The 13,327-nt window shown below is 33.9% G+C and overlaps 3 protein-coding genes across 5 annotated transcripts in view; 1 reads left to right on the top strand and 2 right to left on the bottom strand.

Annotated features, from left to right (window-relative positions):
- fam49a (family with sequence similarity 49 member A) overlaps positions 1-20 on the bottom strand; it is a 45,077-nt gene extending 45,057 nt beyond the window's left edge. Inside the window, exon 1 of one of the 2 annotated variants that reach the window (XM_056481657.1) lies at positions 1-20. This exon is cut by the window's left edge and continues 100 nt beyond it. The gene's annotated coding sequence lies outside the window, so the exon portion shown is untranslated. The other variant, XM_056481659.1, reaches the window with a different exon arrangement.
- A 1,131-nt stretch (positions 21-1,151) lies between these two features.
- fbxo16 (F-box protein 16) lies at positions 1,152-8,144 on the bottom strand. The gene is made up of 9 exons (XM_056445351.1): positions 8,048-8,144; positions 7,759-7,900; positions 7,577-7,612; positions 7,273-7,479; positions 5,243-5,407; positions 4,922-5,166; positions 2,194-2,272; positions 1,410-1,638; positions 1,152-1,298 (listed from the first exon to the last, which is right to left on the bottom strand). The coding sequence occupies exons 2-9, from the start codon at positions 7,837-7,839 to the stop codon at positions 1,270-1,272; spliced, it is 1,071 nt and encodes a 356-aa protein (XP_056301326.1). The 5' UTR covers positions 7,840-7,900; positions 8,048-8,144; the 3' UTR covers positions 1,152-1,269.
- Positions 8,145-9,045: 901 nt separating this feature from the next.
- The window catches only part of fzd3a (frizzled class receptor 3a), a 40,779-nt gene continuing 36,497 nt past the window's right edge, over positions 9,046-13,327 (top strand). For both annotated transcript variants that reach the window (XM_056480927.1, XM_056480926.1), the window contains exons 1-2: positions 9,046-9,282; positions 11,584-12,002. In XM_056480927.1, coding sequence (XP_056336902.1) covers positions 11,808-12,002 — 195 coding nt within the window. In that variant the 5' untranslated portion in view covers positions 9,046-9,282; positions 11,584-11,807. The remainder of the gene's footprint in view (positions 9,283-11,583; positions 12,003-13,327) is intronic.

Raw genomic sequence — 13,327 nt, 5'->3', positions numbered from 1 at the left:
AACTCAGTGCACTAGAAAACACACACAACCGCGTGAACACCGCGACAGGCGCCTGATTCAAAATGGCCACCCGAGGAGTCAGCTTTTCATAATAAAAGGCCTGTTAAAAAGCGTTTATTCGCTTGTTTTTTACCTTTGTGCATCCTTATGGACGTTTTTTGTCTTTTTCATTTTATTTTTTGATAGTTTAGGCTGATTTATGTTGTTGTAAGGTATTTTGGGAAACAACATAAATAGTATTTTCTTTCTTTTGTTGAACTTTTAATATTTCACCCAAAGAAAACAATTTTACACTGGGTATAAAACATAGGCATACTAAGGACTTTCATGACAATATGTTCACAACCGACACTCATTAAACTGCGATATTTCATCACTATGTCATTTAAGCATTAGCAAAAACCATGTTTTTTCGTTTTTGTTTACATGCTTTCGTATTGCCAAGGCATCAGAAATGTAAATATTAAATTCTTTATTTGATAATAATGAAAAAACCTAATTATGAACAACAGAACATAAGGCATTCGATCATTTAGCTGACTTTATTAGTGGGAATCTCTGATGTTCTGAGTAGACAGAGACATCTAGTGGACAATAACACTAATGCAGGGATACAACATTAATAATCATGTAAAAATCCATAGTAAGTTTGTCTGTCAACATACATTGATAACATTAATCATTGATTATATTACGAATTTCAAACATTGTTGTATGACAAGCCTTTTAAGATCATGTGTAAATATAAGCTATTGTTTAAATATTCACTAATTTCCATAAATTCTGCACAATCTGTACATAAGACATGACCATTCAAAAGCTTTTTACAGTCAAAGGTTTTAACAGAGTGGATTTTTGGAATCCTTTTAAAGACATTTTTTGCACAATAAATATAATCAGGCATATTCATTCACAGATATGAATAAAACCGAAGTTTGGTGTATGTTAGTGCCCCTGATATGGAGATTTTATGGCTCAGTGTAAATACAAAAATTATGTATTGAAAATTAAAACTACTGAATAATCTCCAGACAAAGAGTGATAAAACACTTTAAAACTGTATTTTGTATTACTTTTCCATTAAGGTGTAAAAAACCCCCACAAAATATCAAAAGCCAAAATATCAAAATTGAGAAACTGTTTTTGCCCGCACTGTCGCACCTTAAAGACATGATATTAAATCAACTCTAAACTAAACAAGTCATCCATGTTGCAATCACAACATGATCCAGCAGATGTCTCAATTCTTATATGGCTTTCAATTCTCCTTCATGGCTGTCCTTCAAAAAGAGTCACAGCTGGAACAGAATAAATCATTATAATAATTATAATTCAGATATATCCTTGGTCAGGTTAGAAATACAAGCCCAATATTTTATGATTTGTATTAAAAGAATACATAGGCTTACTTGGTGTACTTCTATGGGATCTCTGTGAAGCACGAAGCATTTCTTTACTCAGTCTAGGCACTGGATGCCTCACAGGACCAGGACGTATCCCTGCATTCCACTGGGACGTCTGGGAAATTCTCTTTATGGAGTCCTTGTCAGCCGGAAGTGCTTCCAAATTCCGTGCTGCCCATTTCGGCCTGTTATGGCTTGGCTTTCCCGCCATGCTGAGATCCAGGGATAAAAACATCTGTGAAAAAAAAAAAAAATACAAATGTTTTTATATACAGCCATGGGGGAAAATGACACAAAATTCTCTGTTTGTCTGGATTTATTACGTATGGTATTGCGTGAAATGTTAACATTTACATAACTCTATATATATATATATATATCTGATAACATTTCTTCCAAATTTCAGATAAAAATATTTTCATTTAGAGCATTTGACTTTTTGGTCATTGTTTTTATTATTGAAAATCATTGTTATTTCACCAAATATGGACTTCTAAACTGGTTTGTGCTGTCTAGAAATGAAAACACACAGATACAATACACCTGCTTGTATTCATTTTCACATAGCTACATATGCAGTATAAGGCCAATTTTCTTCCCTTAGCAACACAGAGCTCTCTTTTTCCTCTGAGGCACCATATTTCCATGATATTCCACATGTAGTCTGTTCAGTATGCGTGATGCCTCTTGGTTATGTTGTCTCTGGAGCATTATTTGCATTCTGCTGTGGCTGCTGCGTGATTTCTATGGGAATCAACAGTGCAGTCACACAACAGTTGTATTGGCTTACCAATGATTTGGCCTTGCGCAGCTTGTATGTTGAGTGAGATGGTGCTTTAATAGAATTTTCTTGCCTTGTCTTCATGAGCCTGTAGAAATAAAGATGATATTTATTTTGTTGGAGTTAACAATTTTCAGTAGTTAAATGCACATTGATGATGCAGAAAATCTGTTAAATGAGTAGTTCTGTTAAATTAGTTAAATAAGTAGTTCTGTTAAATTAGTTTTTGTGATGTTTTTATATTACTTCTTCTCTTAAAGTACAAATCATGTGTATATTTAACAGTTTGGAGTTGATAATAACACACAAAATAACAATTTAAACATTCGAATATAGTTTAAAATTCATTCACAAATGCTTTATGCTTAAGAAACATTTATTATTATTATTATTTTTTTTTTTTTTATTATTATTATTATTATTCATGTTGAAAACTGCTGCTTAATATATTTTTTACATTTTTAAATCTTTGTAAATTCTTTCAGTATTCTTTAAAGAATAGAAAGAACTAAAATGCAATGAGTGTGGCCAGACATAGCTGACTTTTTCCTGCCCAAAAGCAGTCCAAAACCTGCACAAACACACAAAGAAACACCCCAAAATATTAGTTTAATATTTTATTTCATTTTAATTGATTTAAATCAGAAATTAGCCTAGTTACTTTAACTGTCATCATTTTTAATCATACAGCAACCAACACCAGCAGTCACAGAAACACAATAGTAAACTGACAACATGGATCACATCACAACACTGCACTTATTGCTCTGTAGATTTAACTACCTATTCACATATATATTGCAGATTTATTTGTTTAAAGATGATATTTAAATAGTTTCTAAATGATTTGCATTAAATATCCTGTGAAATTAAAATAAAGTATTTTAGATGTTAGTTTCAGTCTGTTAGTTTTAAGAAAATCAATTAGCTTGTGTGCTTCACTGTGTCTCTAGTAAATCTGGTGAGACTAAAAATAATGAATTTGGCAACTCATGAAACGAGGACTTGTTTGACACAACAGAAGCAGGACATAGGAGTTCCAGCTTCCACAGCAACTCCATGGATTCTGGTAAAGCCGCAAGAAGTGTTTGCCCCAATGTGTTGCTATTTTCAGAACAGCGCAACCCTAATTTTCACATTTTCCACCACGTTGTTTAAATAGCAAATCCATTTGCGCTACTTTGTAGACTCACGGGTGTTTCAGTCTAGAAAAGAAGTGTGTTAAGGCGCATTGTTGGAGCGTTGCTATTTTGAGGAACTAAAATAGACTGTGCACCTTGTCTATAGTCCAGCACAGAGCGCGTTAGTTGTGCACCTCGCTTACACATTGCTTAAAACCCGCAGGATGTAAAGCAATACGCAAATATCTTTATAAATGAAAAATAATTCAAAGGAATAACATCTCTCTATTACAATATTATTTATGATATGCATATTTATATTTGTTTTATTAAAAACAAGCTTAGATTTGTCCACCTGTCAAGTTTTGGACCATATAGGGCAGGGGTGTCCACACTCGGTCCTGGGGGGCCAGTGTCCTAGAGGATTTAGCTCCAACCCTAATCAAACACACCTGAACCAGCTAATCAAGCTCTTACTAGGTATACTAGAAACTTCCAGACAGGTGTGTTGAAGCAAGTTGGAGCTAAAGTCAGCAGGACACCGGCCCTCCAGGACCGACTTTGGACACCCCTGATATAGGGCGTAGGACGTATGTTTGGATATAACTCAGTTTTTTTGACCACACTTTGTTATTACTGGTCATTTGTTCATTTGCCGTTTCCTTATCCACGAAAGAGAGAAAGGGAAAGTGAAAGTCAAGGCGACTGGAGGAGGCTCATTCTTTATCCTCATGGTGCAGATGCTCTGTTTAACTGTTTTCTCACTAGTGAAGCGTTCAGTTTTTCCACTTACAAAGTCTCCATGTAAATAGCAAATGCGCCATGGCGTGACACAACTGACTCTTAAAGGGAATGGGAGATGAGACTCTAATTGGTTTATTCTCAAAACACTAAATTCATCCCATCTGGCGCTTTACTGTCTTTTGAACACATTGGGGTGCTCCTTGTAAATCAGGCAATGCTTCCATGTTCGTTCTTGCTGTCAATTGCGAGAAAAATGATTGATAAAAGTATTATGATAAATTGCTGTGAGTTTAACTGCAGGCGATGCGTGAAGGACAGTCAGATTTATCTAGTCAGATTTTTTAGTCAGATTTTGATACTTTCTTTCACCTGCTTGTAGGTGGGCTAACACAGTTTGTGATACGCATTGGTCACTACTAACTGAATTGAATGAGAGTACACATTTACGTTTTCTCAAAAAAAATTGAGTATAAAATTTGTTTCAAAACCGCCCAAATTCGGTCAACCCGCCGAAGCCCATTCGTACCCAAACACTCAAATTCAAAACCGCCCAACCTGGCAACACTGAATTTGTTTGTGACAAGAAAGAAGAAACATTTATTATTATTATTATTATTATTATTATTATTATTATTATTATTATTATTATTATTATCATCAATGTTGAAAACAGTTGTGCTGCTTAATATATTTTTTCAATTTTTAAATAAAGATTAAAGCCTTTACTGTCAACTTTGATTAATTTAATGCAATCTAAAATGCATTAAAAATGAATTTGCTTAAAAATTATCTTACAGATCCCAAATAATAAATAGCAGTCTACCTGCATGTGTGCAAATCAAAACAGGTCATAATGATGCACATTCACTTACGCTTTTCTTGCATGTTCACCCGGGTGGAGGTTATCCAGATAGTTAAAGCGTATGGTGTCAGTAGGATGCCTGTCTGAGTCTCTCCATGGAGGAAGACCTTTGGATGATTTCCCCAAGTCATTCACATCTTTACTCTTCCCATGCAGACCCAAGAGGTCCCTGTGAGCAGTCAGAGGAAGTGACCCTTCTGTCTCACTACCAATGACTTTCACATCAGGGATAATAAACTCTTCCTTCACAGGCACCTGGAATACATGAGCGAACACCCAAATGACATTTATTCCAGCATTTCCTCATGCATATTTCTTCATAATCTCTTACCTTAGGCCTGCTAATGTGAAGCTCTTGTACTGTTTCTATGTATTGCCTCTTCCATACGCCTTGCTCAAATGGTGTCGGAGTAAAGGTTATGCACCAGCCGAGTTTCAGACATTTAGGCATCCACAGCTGGTCAAGCTCCACCAGGTTTTTCCAATGCCAGCTCACCTGCAAATGAAAATATTACTATAATCAGAGAATGCACTAATGTCATGGGTACAGTAACATTCAATAGTTCAGAGTCATTGTATTTTATTTAAGAAAATTACGACTTTTGTTCAGCTTAGACATATTCGTTTTTAAATAAATGCTGTTCTTTTGAGCTTTTGACAAAACAGAGCAACACAGTGACTCAGTGGTTAGCACTGTCGCCTCACAGTAAGAAGGTCACTGGTTCGAGTCCCGGCTGAGTCAGTTGGCATTTCTGTGTGGAGTTTGCATGTTCTCCCCGTGTTCATGTAGGTTTCCTCCGGGTGCTCCATTTTCCCCCACAGTCCAAAGACTTGCCGTATAGGTGAATTGAATAACCTAAATTGGCCGTAGTGTATGTGTGTAAATGAGTGTGTATGGATGTACTGGGTTGCGGCTGGAAGGGCATCCGCTGTAATAACATATGCTGGATAAGTTCGCGGTTCATTCCGCTGTGGCGACCCCTGATGAATAAAAGGACTAAGCCGAAGGAAATTTAATAAATGAATTTGACAAAACCGTTTCCACAGAAATATCATTTTTAACAGTGAAAACAAATTTAAATGTTACTTGAGCATCAAATTAACATATTAGAATGACTGTAGTAATGGCTGCTAAAGATTTAGCTAATGTATTTGCCAAAAATGTATTCAAATAGAAAATAGATATTAAAAAAATATATATTTGAAGACAATATTTTAATGTAGTGTTAATAAATGCATCATAAACGTAATAGGCATTTTTGCCCACAAACATTTACAAAACTTAAATGCCATTTTTTGTTACATAAAATGCCATAAATGCATTCAAATGGTAAACAAAAATTTTTTTTACAAATATTTGTATACAATTTTTTAGTATAGTGTTAATAAATGCATCATAATCCTAATAGTAATTTTTCCCCAAAACATTTACAAAACTTAAAATGCTAGATTTTTTAAAACTTTGTTTGCTGTTTTTTTATCGGTAGCATTAAAATATGAATAGAATGCCAATAATGTGGTTTTATTTCTGTGGTATATTTATAAATGCTGTTCTTTTGAGCTTTTTATTTATCAAACAAAACAAAAGTCCATCTGTTCACACAGAAACATCATTTTCAACAGTGACAATAATCTTAAATGTTACGTGAGCAAATGTTACTGAAGATTTAGCTTTTATATTTGCTAAAAATATACTCAAATAGAAAACAGATATTAAAAAAAAAGAATATTTGAAGACAATATTTTCATATAGTGTTGTTGTGTTAATAAATGCATCTTAAACATATTAGGTATTTTGCCCAAAAACATTTACAAAACTTAAATGCCAGATTTTTTAAACATTAGTCTATAGTATGCACATATTATGTATAGTGTTTATGCTGTTTTTTTAATTAGTAGCATTAAAAATATTAATACAATGCCAATAATGTGGTTTTATTTCTGTGGTATATTTATAAATGCTATTCTTTTTAGCTTTTTATTCATTAAACAAAACAAAAGTCCATCAATTCCCACAGACACATCATTTTTAACAGTGACAATAATCTTAAATGTTACGTGAGCAAATGTTATTGAAGATTTAGCTTTTATATTTGCCAAGAATGTATTCAAATAGAAAACAGATATTTAAAAAAGAATATTTGAAGACAATATTTTAATATAGTGTTAATAAATGCATTATAAACATAATAGGCATTTTTGCCCAAAAACATTTACAAAACTTAAATGCCAGATTTTTTTAACATTAGTGTATATAGTATCTACATATTATGCATAGTGTTCATGCTGTTTTATTAGTATAATTAAAATATTATTAGAATGCCAATAATGTGGTTTTATTTCTGTGGTAGATTTTCTTACCTGTGCGCATCTACAAAGACTCCTGGGGTCTAGGAATGAAAATATATAGAGGGAAATGACCCTGGGAAGGACCGTGGTGAAGTCGAGGGTTTCCTCTGGTACCCAGCTGCTCAGAGTCTGTCTGAGATGTTTCAGCTGGCCAGCAGAACATCTGGAGAAAAAATCTTGTAGCACCTGCTTTCGCTGACTCTCTGTCCATTTCTCAAACTGTGAGCCAAACAAGCAAAATTACTGAGCATAAATAAGCTGAGCAAACTTGTGAGGCGTACAAATGGCAATTTGTCCAGTAAAGTGCATGTCTTACCCACTTTCCAAGAAGATTTCTTCTCTCTTCAAAAACCTGCATAAAAGTTTTACATAATATGCCTTAGCTCTAAATATATCAGTGTTACTGTCACTACTTATATAGTTAATCAACATATTGATGCTGCATTCCTAATGGAAAATATTTATAATAAAAGTGTATTGTTTGTCTGGTGTACGTACATGAGCATTGGAGAGCTGATGATTTAGAGGTGTCCAGGTACTCAGTTTAGTCTGCATTTTTGTGCTGGATGCTTTAGGCATCTTCCCTCAATGAAGTTCAGACGTTTGAGATTCAGTTCCATTCAGTTATTACTATGTAAACCTAATTTCAGACACAACATCATCAGAATCACGTAAGCAAAATAGCATACCGATGTTAAGGTAAACAAATGTGCTGTGATTTTTTACACTAGCAGCAATAAAAGGTCAAAGACGTGCAATGGTGTAATAGAGAAGAAATCAAACTTACCATTTACAGCAGTGTCAACACGAATGAATAATGTTAGCCATCATAACGAAAACATTAGACTAAAAATGTTTAGTGACTCGATACTGATGGTTTTGGTCTTCCGGCTCGGTTCAGTTTACTAGTCTCCATAGCAATCACACTCTGTCCCGCCTCTTTCCAAACGCCGGCAATGCTCGATTCACGACTGGATTGTTCAACTGAGTCGGATCTTTTACATGATTCAGTTGAAGGAGTTGAGAAAAGCTGTGAATAAAAGAATTTGACAAATAGAGAGAAATGAAGTACTTTTCTACCCCCCCCCCCTCCCAAATACAGATGAAACTTAAATAATTATGCTAATTTGTGACTTTATTGTTTGAAAGTTATCATTACGATATGGGTTTACAAGTTCATTTTATTAAAGAGCAAATTTAAAATGCGCAGACATTTATTCAACCGAGATATATATTAATTTTAATTGTTATTTTATTAGGTATAAAATCAACACATTAATACTATTGTGGTAAAGAAAAAAGTACATAAAATAAATTGACCTGCATTTCAGTTGTTTTCAAAACATTATATATGGGTTTTTTGTGTAATTGTGGGTTCAAATATAATTAAAGTCATTTATAAAATGGACAAGTCTGGATTGCAAAGACTTTTTATCTGAATATTTATTTTTCTAGAAATTTAGGCTATAACTGAACAATTCTTCACTTTTCAACATGTCATTGTGAAGACAAAAAACCAACTCAAAATACACAAATATCCTATTTTTCTATTGTTTAGTACGAGCAAATATACTACACCGCTTTCAGAGTGGGTATATGCGATGATGTAATTACGACATGACGTAAAAGAATAAATGAATCTTCCAAAGCCGACTCTTCCGTATCATCTGTCCAAAAGAACCGTATCCCGAAAACGACTCGGACTTCCCACCACAACACACCGCCCCTCATTCCAGGCAACCACAAATCAACAGCGCCAACTTCATTTCATTATAGTGCAGACGCTCGTCGCACCCAGCGCGACTGCATTAATGATATCTGTAGAGAAACCCAAGCCATTCTCTGTTTGTTTACTGAATGTGTTTTTTCTACGCTTATTCGTGTGACGTAATACGATTTAATATGCTTTTATATTGAGCGAGTCAAATGCGCGCGCCCGTACAAATCCTCAAAACCTGCAGAAAGACACACGGTGCTCGTATTGTTAGAGAAGCGGAGGGGACTCCTACACGTGAAGGAGAGGTAAGACAGACTTTTAATAACCAGTATCATGATTAATTTAGCATAGTATCAAGTTATATTTTATCGAAAAGAAGATTGATACATATCAAAGTACATTAGACACCTATTTTGAAGGTAGCTTCATTACAGCGATTCTGCTGCGCGCCTCCCGATGGAGAAGGTCTCATCTTTTAATAAAGGGAGGGTAGCTGTTGTTTGCCTTTTTCGACGAGAACGCGACATTTTTATCACATTATTGTCAAAAATTAACAATTACTAACAACACAAAATCATGGTAAATGTAGCATTCGTCAGTTTTTTAGTAAAATTTGATGTTCTGGGTGATGCCGGTGTGCTGAAACGCTTTTTTTGCCTGAGGTGAAAGGTGTTTACTGAGCGTTTCGCCTCAAAATGTAATTAAATAGATATAATAGGTGTCAGGCACAAACAAGAATAACCACACATCATTTTGTGTAATCACTGTGTCTATCACTTTTTTGGGTTGACTATCTTTTAAAAAAAATACTGAATCAACAAAGAAGACTACAAAATACATCTTTATTATTGTAATAATTATTATTATTATTATTATTATTATTATTATTATTATTAATGTCAGGGTAACAAAAATAGCATCATGAAAATGTGTTACATAGATTGTACATGAGTTTTACAGAGAGGCAAAGCATCAAATAAGCACATATAAGAAAAAATTAAACTAAAAAACAAACAACAGATCATATAAAATCACGTGTTAAACAAATTTAAAAAAAGGAAATAGCTTTAATTTTTAGAGAACGCAATAGCTCTAATGTACTGTTGAAGTTCCTTTTCAAAAACAATAAAAGAAGGTATACGCTGAGAAAATTTACAGCGATGTATATGGAATTGGAGTATTAAAAGGAGATTAATAATGAAATATTCCTTACTTTTATTATCAGGACTATTGAAAAAACCCAACAGGATATCCTTAAAAGATGACAAGAATCCCGGTAGTATTTTACAACAAATAACCAAAGAAAGTTAAATCCAAACACATTGTGTTTGAGGGCAATTCCAAAAAACATGATCAGCAGTTTTATTGGGTATATATATATATAAAAAAATTATTATAATTAAAATTAAATTGCACCAAATATATTGCGATAAACAGTATTATTGTCATTTTAAGACCATTTAAGCCACTCATTATATAACGCCAGAATGACAATATACAATCATTACAATTAGGGCTGCGGCTGCACGATTCTGGCTAAACATTTTTGTGCTTAAAATCAAGATCACGGTTTTCTTACAATTCTGTAGATTTAAAATAAAGGTTAATATGAGTGGGCCGTTATTATTGTTAATTCTCAAACATGATAAAACAACAATAGTAACATTAGGTCTATGTGTAGGTCTACTGTTGGTTAAAAAGCTACATTTCGTAAAGATTAGAACGGTGGACTTTAAATGAACAGACTTTAAAATGTCTTGGTTTTTAATTCACAGTAAAGTGATTACATCAGAATAAACTATTCATAATTCTGAAGTTGAATTATTACGTTTGAGACATATTCTTGACGTATGCATTGTATAATACCTTATCAATACAGTATGTGACAATTTTAACACCATTTGGAGGTGTCAATGTTGCTGAGCAAGGTATATAAAACAATGTGAAGACTTGTGAGACCACCTTTACGCTTCTCTCCTGAACTTGAAAATATAATTGGCTGAATCATAGAAAAGCTGAATTATGCTTGTGTGGGGGGTCGAATCGAAGTAATTTATAGCAAATACTAGTGTTTTTTAACCACACTGACACTGACACGTCCAATAGAGATGTTGCACAGTTAGCTAAAATGTTGCTAGATTGGTTTTTATGTATGGGCGATATATATTGCATCACCAAAAATGACTGAGGTCATGTCCATTTGTTGAGCGATAAGTCGATTATATTGATTATAGGCCTAAATATACCCACAAAATATGTCTTATAACAGTTTAATTACAGTCACTGTATAATTCCAGTTCTAACATATTTAATTTGTATGATAAACTTCAGTTTGGAGCAGGTTAATATTGTGTCCTGTGCTCATTCTATTATTGCTGATGTTGAAGTTTCCCCTTGGTAATTCAATTTGAAAAGCCTCTTTTATTTGCTGCCAGTGTAATATGTCAGTGCTTTTTGATCATTGTTCACTCTGAAAACACTTCCCAAGCCTTGAGAGATCTCTTCTAGATGTTTTTCATGTTTGAATAAACTGTCACCCCATTCATGAATAATTAATGTTAGTCTGTTCATTTCACACATGACATTTGATGCTCTTCCCCTCGCAGATGGAAATGCATACCTCATAAATGCCTGGCATGCAGACATACCAACACTGGATGGACATGCATTGAAAAAAACTAGATCTGGCTCAGCAAAATGGAGAAGCGCCCTCTTATCCGTGCAATTTCAACCTTGTGTCAAACAACAGATAATTAATGAGGGAATGGAGGAGCTCCGATTTTCTTGATTCAACCCGTCCTTTGCAAGTCACAGCACAGACGGCTGCACCATGGTTCTGCTTTGGGCTCTGTGCTCCATGCTGACTGTATGCATAGCCATCAATATGGAGGCTACCGGGAGCCATAGCATGTTTAGCTGTGAGCCTATCACATTGAGGATGTGCCAGGGCCTTGCCTACAATACCACCTTCATGCCCAACCTTCTGAATCACTATGATCAGCAGACCGCTGCTCTCACCATGGAGGTAAACCACTTCAGATTGCATTACTTTAACTAGAACTAGCACTTATTTTCATGCTCTAATAATGCTGTGTCCTTGTAAGAACTATGCATATATATAAATGTATGCAAGCGTGTATAATTCTCTGAGAATGTAAATGAAGGTTGATGATCGGATTCTGATGTGATATTCAAAAGGACTGAAGTCCGCTGAATAACCAGCATTTGGTTGATAGATAACCTTTACTACTTTTGCCAAAAAAATAACATTAGTGACTAGAAGGTGATTAGATTTAACTTTATTGTCATTACACATGTACAAGTACAAGGAAACGGAATGCAGTTTAGGTTTAACCAGGAGTGCAATAGCAGCAAGTTCAATTATAGAAAAACAATGGGTAATATTTACAGATGGATGTACTATGAAAATTATATGCAGGTTGTATTAACTATGATCAGAGATTTACAATAGATAAATAAATGTACAGTTTGATATTAATAATCAGAAGCATGCAGATATACATGAATATAAATACAAATGTATATGTGCAGAGGATATGTACAATTCAAGATAAATTAGTGCAACAAAGTGCAATGAATATGTACCATTATAAATGTGCAAATATTAAATAGTGCCGTGATTATGGGGGTGATAAGTTATGAGGAGAGTGTGGGGGTGTATGAGGGGGGTGTATGATCATTTTAGTATTAAGTAAATTACAAAAAAAACGTATGTAAGAGTATACCAGACTTTTTAATTGATCTCATCAGCTGGCAAACGTTTACTTCTGGCTTCATAAAGAGCTCTCATCATCATGCTCTAATAACCATGTGGCCTTAACAGCAGTCATATAGATGTGGGTTGTGCACGCATGCTTATACATTTTCTTTTCTAGTGAGCAAAAAGGGTGAGAGCAGATCAGGGTTCAAATTAAACTATAAAATTACAAAAAAAAGTGTTACTTGAACAAAAATAAATATTAGCTATAAGAAAAAAAAGAAATGTGTATAAAATGTATTTTATTCCAGCTAGCTGCATATAAATAAAAAAATATATATTTAAATTCATTTAGTTTTAACTTAGCAAATACTTAAAATGGATACCTCAAACTTAAGCAAAAAACATATACAATAATCTAAAAATTATATATAGACCATTTTGAGGGATGTAAACAAAACAGTGATCCCAATGCATTTCCTGTTGTCCATTTTTAATTTCTATAGCCTCTGAGTATCCAAAAAGAGCCACATATTGATGAATAATGTTATGATAGCTGTTTTAACATTAAGTTATAATTGAATTGCCTCTTGTTACAGTTATGAAATAGTTTGATAACAAGCAGAGAATGT

The sequence above is a fragment of the Danio aesculapii genome, chromosome 20 (genome assembly GCF_903798145.1).
Source record: "Danio aesculapii chromosome 20, fDanAes4.1, whole genome shotgun sequence".
NCBI classification, from domain to species: domain Eukaryota; kingdom Metazoa; phylum Chordata; class Actinopteri; order Cypriniformes; family Danionidae; genus Danio; species Danio aesculapii.
This window is presented reverse-complemented; position numbering and strand designations above follow the sequence as displayed.